The 7,565-nt window shown below is 37.3% G+C and overlaps 1 protein-coding gene and 1 pseudogene across 1 annotated transcript; both read left to right on the top strand.

Annotated features, from left to right (window-relative positions):
* On the top strand, positions 1 to 1,248 carry LOC132191854 (NDR1/HIN1-like protein 1). The gene has a single exon (XM_059606967.2). It carries the CDS (start codon positions 194 to 196, stop codon positions 821 to 823), a length of 630 nt encoding a protein of 209 aa, XP_059462950.1. The 5' UTR covers positions 1 to 193; the 3' UTR covers positions 824 to 1,248.
* A 4,941-nt stretch (positions 1,249 to 6,189) lies between these two features.
* Positions 6,190 to 7,132, top strand: LOC132161737 (NDR1/HIN1-like protein 3 pseudogene; annotated as a pseudogene).
* The last annotated feature ends 433 nt before the right edge of the window (positions 7,133 to 7,565 follow it).

The following is a 7,565-nucleotide window of genomic DNA, read 5'->3' as shown; positions in this document are numbered from 1 at the left end:
TAGAAGTGGTGCCCATTTCTTCATCTTTCATCAAAACCCAAACCAAAGCTTTATATAAACACACAAACGCAAGGCGTTCGTCGCACGCGACTCTCTTCACACAAAAGCATAGCTCTGCGCCCAATTCCCCTTCCTCTTGTCCATCCTATATTAGCTCCTCTCCTTTTCTATACAGAAAGCAAGAACTAGCGACATGACGTCCAAGACCTGCCCCAGCCACGCGCATAGACGGCGAAGGTTCTTCCGGCGGCTCTGCGCCAGCATACTTGTGCTCGCCTTCATCATTCTGGTGGTGGTGCTAATCGTCTGGGCCGTCCTCCAGCCCAACAAGCCAAGGTTCATCCTCCAGGACGCCACCGTCTACGCTTTCAACCTCTCGGCACCGAACATGCTGACCTCAAACTTCCAGGTCACCCTCTCCTCCCGAAACCCCAACGATAAGATCGGCATCTACTACGACAGGCTCGACGTCTACGCCACCTACCGGAGCCAGCAGATCACCCTCCGCACGGCCATCCCCCCCACCTACCAGGGCCACAAGGACATCAACGTCTGGTCCCCCTTCATCTACGGCAACCAGGTGCCCGTCGCACCGTACAACACCGTCCTGCTCGGCCAGGACCAGGCCAATGGGGCCGTGCAGCTCTTGATCAAGATCGACGGACGGGTCAGATGGAAAGTCGGGACCTTCATCTCCGGCAAATATCATTTATACGTGAGGTGTCCCGCCTACATAAACTTTGGTTCCAGGACCGCCGGTGTTGAAATCGGCAATAACGCCGTTAAGTACCAGCTGGTGACGAGTTGCAGTGTTAGCGTATGAACATGCGCCGGCCGTTGAGTATCGTTGATCTCTCTCTCCCTTTCTCTCTCTATATAGTTAACGCCGTTAGTTTCGTTTCCACTTTTTTTTTTTTTTTTTTTTAAGTTTTAATTCGTCGTTTAATTTTATCTCTGTCTTCTTTCGGTATACATCGGAAGTACGTGTCTGAATTGTAAATTTTGCTGCAGAATAAACGGAGAAAATGAGAAAAAAATAAAAATAAAAAATTATATATATATGTGAGACAAATAGCAAAATTACAATCGATCGGTGACAAGTTGTATACATTATATAAATGTGAAGTGAAGTGTCTTTATTAGATAACAAGTGAGTGTCTATTCGGAGGTTGTGGTGTCATTTTCTTTCATTTTCTTATTCTGTTCTTGCTTACTCGTTGCTCACTTATATAAGTTGCCTTTTTATTTTTTTTATTCTATGAATAAATATATTTTTTTTTTTCAAAAAAATTAGGTTGAATATTAAAATGAGAATAACATGTATTAATGCTTGAATGATAAATGTCAGTTTAATAAATTAGATTAAAAGAAAACTTTGCTTGTTAGGGTGAAATTTGCCATGTGCAACATTGAAACATAGAGATTCAATCAAATTAAAAATTAAAAAAAGTCCCCAAAATTAGCAACGACCAAAGAAAAAATGACAAAAACACATCACTAGAGTTATTGAATAGGACGAAACGGTTCTTCTAGGAGAAGGTTGTCCATTTTCAAAGGTTATGGACCTTGTGGTGCTTCGCCGTTCAAACCAACATTTTTTTGTTTTCTATTCTCGAAATAAATAATTTACAATATAAAATCATTTTTTAAAATTTATATTACATAAAAAAATATATATATTTCCTAAAAAAAAAAAAAGCCTAGTCAGACTTGGCAAATTTTACTTGGAAGACATTCACTCATTCAACGAAAGTAGAAGGAGTGGCCGGAAGCTTGAATTATTGGGAGTTGTAGGCGTGTTTGGGGTGGGTTTATCTTCCACGTGGGCATGGTGGTGGTGGTCCTTTTCATTCCCGGCTCGGCTCACCTGCTCTACCTAAATAATAATAGCTTTGTTAGAAAGCGACTTTTCCATTATTCGCATAAACAAAGGGCCTTTAGGCTTTATCTCTCTTCCACCAAACACCCAACCATGGGACGTGCAAGAGTGAAAAAGTCCCCTATTTGTGAAAGCCAAGGGCCCAAGGTTCATGCCAAAATGGTCCTCCCACATTTGGCCACCCACACTCATTTTGCATTGGTAGTTGTTGGTAGTACCGGATTTTATTTATTGCTGCTTTAAAGGGTAATGGTCAATAAGGACTCTAATTTTTTATACGACTCGCAAAATCGACATAAACCTTGCAAGAAATTAACGAGGTAGAATTGAAGAGGCTAACCTATATAATCTTATACTCATGGCTCGATACGCGAATATAAATTGCTACCCTTAATGGTCAAACAATGGCTTATAAAGTTAGGACAAGTGGGTATCGGTCCATGAAGTACCATGTACTTTTTACTTGAATCGGCATCCTTAAAATATGTGCTTTTTAAAAATGCATATGAGAATTACTAGCTCTTAAGATAAATGTCACATGCTTTGTTAATTCAAATTAAAAATACATGTAAGAAACACATATCGTAGAAAACAAGTGTCAATTTAATAAACTATGTTTGAAACCGAGGAAAATTTTGTCCTTGGCAAATTCTTCAACGTGGCTTGTATAATGTATGGGCTGGGCTTGGACCCGGAACACGTGGAAAGGAAGTATGTAAGATGTCCAGACCCAGCTACCACCTTGATTTTGGTTGTGGCAGGCAGGATTGGGTCAATGGACAATAATTATTGTTTTGGTTAATCTTTAGTTGAGCTGAAAGGGAAGAACTCTCATCATGAAAACATTTCCACGTGAATTATTTGACGGTGAAAAGGAAATGCCACCCACGGCCATTAAGAAAAAGACGTGACTTTCCACACTTGAGAATAGACTAATAATAATAATAATAAAATAAATAATAATGAAAATGATATATCAACTGAAAATAGACCCAATTGATTTGCCATAATCCCAAGAGTTCTTTTGAAATTTCCACTTGCCAAGATATTTGGTGCACGTGTTTGTACCAAGAAAAACTTCATTAAGTTGGATAAAAATTTTCAAACTCAGTTTATTTAAGTTGATGTGTCCAAAATGCATGTGATTCTCACAAATATTTTCACGTGTTTTAAAAAATGCATTTGAAAACCACATGCATTTCCAACACTGTGAACTTAATAAACTACATTGAAGAAATTTTATAATATCATTAAATCTATTATGTTCTATTTCTATAAGGCTACAACTAAAATATTAATAAAATGATTAAATTCACTTATTTCTATCAACTTAAGCTTTTCAGATAAATGATGATTTAATATGGTATGAGAGTTAGAGATTATGAATTCGAACTCTGACTTCCACAATTCACCCACCACTCTAGTAAAGAGACATTATCCCTGCTAGGGTAATAAACCACATATAAAGTATAAATTGAGTTTTTTTTTTTTTTTAAAAAAAAAAAAACTCCAGTATATTAAATTGATATATGTTTTTAGAGCATACAATTCTTACCTGATTAAAAACTGTCCTATTAAATTTTTAATACAATTTTACCTGCAATTAAATCTCCCATTTACTAATCTTGCAAGTGATATGCAAAAGTAGGATTTACTGAAATTGGAATTTCAGTTTCTAGAGTTTTGAATTTAGGCTATTCATTTTTCATCTAATGGTCATTGTTCTGCCAATTGTCCCACTACTAATAAATATATATTTATTATTTTATAACTTTTATTAGTAGTGAGATACGTGACAAAACAATGACCCTTGAATAGAATATAGACGGCCTAGATCTAAAATTTCAGAAACAGAAATTACCTTAAGAATTTTAGTTGATCCAGATCCATCCGTTGGAGACAAGGAAAGCCCATTTGACAGATTTGGCGAATTATAAATTAAACCTTATTAATTTTCTTGGGCCTTTCTACCTTTTTCAAGTTGCATCAAGTTGGGCTAAGCTGATTTCAATAACCATGTTGCTGACCTCATATTTTGGTCCCACCGAAGGAAGAAGCAAGGATTCACAATCCAGGCCCCGTGTGGCCTTTTTGATGCATTCATGTGGATTGTATAGTAAGGGTATATATTATATTTTTAGCTTATAATTATGAATTATCTTACAATAATGTTAATGTGATAATTTTAATTTTTTGTAACAAAGACTGATATAAAAGGTTAATTGAAATTTGAAACTGACATGTCTGTAAGATAATTGTAGAATAAAAATATGATTTTTTACCATTATTCACATTATATATACGAGTCAAATAATCAACCCATCTCATGAGACACCATCAACAAATGACGGGTTTTTCAAACTGGGTTGAAAAAAAATTGACTATTTTTAGAACACGTGATTTTACATATTTTTTTTTTTAAATAAATAAATTACATAATTTAAAAACATCAGTAATTAGACTTTTAAAGAATTTAGATATGGTTGAAACATGGACCAAAGCTTTAATTTTTCTCATGATGAGGGCAGTTGTCAGTTGGTGTAAAAGTTTATACAATTATACTATTATGACTATACATCTTCTACGGAAATCAAGCTAATTTTATGGAGTGACGTTGAAGTTAGTATAATGTGAATAAATAAATAAATAAATAAAGGCAGGAGGTTTGGCCACTTGGCATTATGTGGGTATGCACAAAGGATTTAAATAAATAAATAAAAAGAATTTTCGTGTGCTTTTTTCTTTTCAATTTTTCTGCTTGGCGTATAATTGAAATCAAATTATAATGGAATAATAAAGAAGAATTCGAGTGTCACTCCAGAGAATTGTGAGAGTCAATTACAAAAATAAAAAGCCTAAGAAATGATTTACCAACATCTCAATTTCAAAACACATTATGGTAATTTACTAAGTTTCCATAAAGCAATATCATAGACCGACCAGCTGAAAAAAAGGAAAGAAAAAAAAGTTCCAACGGAAAAATAGGGGGATCGTGAGGAAAGTTAGAGGATAAAAGGTCTTTTAAGTAATTTTACCAATTTTATACACAAACCGGGGTGAAACTGCCCATTGCCTTTAAAAACCCGGATTTTTTAATTTTTAATTTTTTCTAAATTTTATGTTTTTTTTTTTTTTTTTAATGAGTTTGCCCCTCAAAAGGATCGTAGAGGCTAGAGGATCGTAATCCTCGACTAGATGTCTGGGTAGTATTCTATTTGGTAGTATTCTATTGTAGCATCATCAACATCAAGTTGTTTGGGAATCGACTCCAGTTTCTTAGTCCCCATTCTCACATGAGTTGCTTTGAAGTAAGCCCCTGGTTTTCATCTTTCTATGAGCCATACATTTGATTTAATCCTTCACTGTAATTTCACCAACATGAGGAGTATCTAGACTGCCTCGAATTCTTAAATCAGAGATTGTGATGGATGATAGATTCATAATAAATTTGGTACGGAAGGCTCAAGACCTAATTGACCTAAAGGCAAGCCATCACCGTTGGAAAAAAGCCCAAAACAGGGCTACACCCCGTTGGTGCGTGAGGTCTAAAAAAAACTCTTGTCTCCCCCTCAAAACCTCCTTTTAAAGCCATCTCTCTCCTCTTACTTTTTTGTTAAGATATTGACTTAAACATCGAAGTATCTTTTATCATAGGACCAAAGGTTTAATGACGACACATTCTGATTTTCATAAGTGAAAAGCAACCCGGTTTGTATGTGACTGATTTTTTTATCTAACATTAGATGTTTTTTTATGTGGCCAATATTTTAACATAATGATTTTTTAATGGATAACATCATGGTGGAACAAAGAGCACTTATTCTAACAATATATTTTTGTCCCAAAAAACTTGTTTAAGTATTAAAAACATTATTTAAACTATTAACATAATTTCATACAAGCTCTAAATCTACTCCCTTATATAAAGAAATCATTTTAGTGCTATGCTGTGACACATTGCTCTATTGACATGCTTGGATGAAATAATTTATTTAATTTCAGATCTTAGCTGGAATGACGAATGACATGCATTTATGGACAGCATAATTTAGTTGTAGAATTTCTTATTTTGGGCATTTTTCTGGTGAAATAAACCCAAGTTATAATTGAATTAGGTCACCAAAATTTAATTCAATTGGCTTATTGGTGCGTTACCCGGGGCAGGAAACATCTTGGGAGGTTCACAAAGGACACACACAGTTACAATCTCACGCGGTCGTGCCAAAATCCTTCTCCTATTGAAATTATAAGTTATAACACGCACAACGCGGCTTACCGTTACCGGAAACCCCACCCCCCCCCCCCCCTGGCTCCTATAAGGCTATATATATATATAAACTTCCGAGCCCTCTTTTCTACACTAGAACATAAATCAGCGATTGGTTTTTTCCCTTTTGCCCTTTTTCCTCACAACTCACAAAGCAATTAAGCAATTTTAAGAATGGGATCGAAAGGTGGGTGCGGGTGTTGCAGCTGCCTCTGTGGGTGTCTCTTCAGTTGCCTTCTGAGCCTCATCTTCCAAATCCTCTTCACGCTCCTCGTCATCGTGGCGTTGGTGGGCTTCGTCTTCTGGCTCCTCTTCCGCCCTAACGAGGTCAAGTTCCGCGTCACCGACGCCTCGCTCACCCAGTTCAACTTCTCCACCGCCGACAACACGCTCCACTACAACCTTGCCCTCAACATCTCCGTCAGGAACCCCAACAAGCGCATCGGCATCTACTACGACGGCATCGAGGCCAACGCTTACTACCAGGGCCAGCGATTCGACACCGAGACTCCGGCGCCGTTTTACCAGGGTCACAAGAACACGTCCGTTCTCAGCCCCGTCTTCAAGGGGCAGCAATTGGTCACACTGGGCGCCACCGAGGTCTCCAACTTCGATTCGGATAAGTCCGCTGGGATTTTCGGTATTACTCTGAAGCTGAAACTTCGGATCAGATTCAAGGTGGGTTGGTTCAAGGTCGGCCACTTCAAGCCCAAGATCAAGTGCGGCTTAAACGTTCCTCTCCAGTCTAATGCCACATCATCACCTGCAACGTTTGAGTCTACCAAGTGCAGCTTCGCTTTCTGATCAATCTTCCGGCGGATCTTCTTCCATTGATCGAGCCTTTGATTTTCTTTTTCCCATGTTTTTGTTATTCTTTAATTATTATTTTTTAGCGTTATTAATATTTTATAATCTTTTTTCCATGTTGGGTTTCCGTACATATATAAAAAGTTTTAGTGGCTGTTTCACAATTTTCCGGCTCCTGATGATGAATTTGGTATTTGGTGGTGGGTTGCTTTCATTCAACAAATTGATTCGTTGTTTTTTTTTGTTCTGTTCTTGGCGAATCACATAACAGTCTGTCTGTAGAGGGTCACTCAGATTGATACACGTGTTACTCCTCGCAAATCAAGACGTCGAGAAGATGAGTTAGCCCTTTGGGTTGTACTACCCACACAAATATGACCGTTGCGCACTGCGGATGTGCCCGACTGATTCCGTGCTCTGCACACGCATGATGCGCCTGCCTGTAGGGACATGAATAAAGGATTCCTAATGGATTAAAAGTGACACCTTCTTATCGGGAATTAAAAAAAGATTTTGCGTGTTTCCTAAGGCTCTGAGATTTCTACCATATTTGTCTTTCCATACGTTACATTAGGCAATTTAAATCTTTTAATATAAATCCTCAAATCTAAG

Source organism: Corylus avellana, chromosome 10, assembly GCF_965113065.1.
Source record: "Corylus avellana chromosome 10, dhCorAvel1.hap1.2, whole genome shotgun sequence".
In the NCBI taxonomy this organism is placed as follows: domain Eukaryota; kingdom Viridiplantae; phylum Streptophyta; class Magnoliopsida; order Fagales; family Betulaceae; genus Corylus; species Corylus avellana.
Note: the sequence above shows the minus strand (reverse complement) of the source record. Positions and strands in the feature narration are given on the sequence as shown.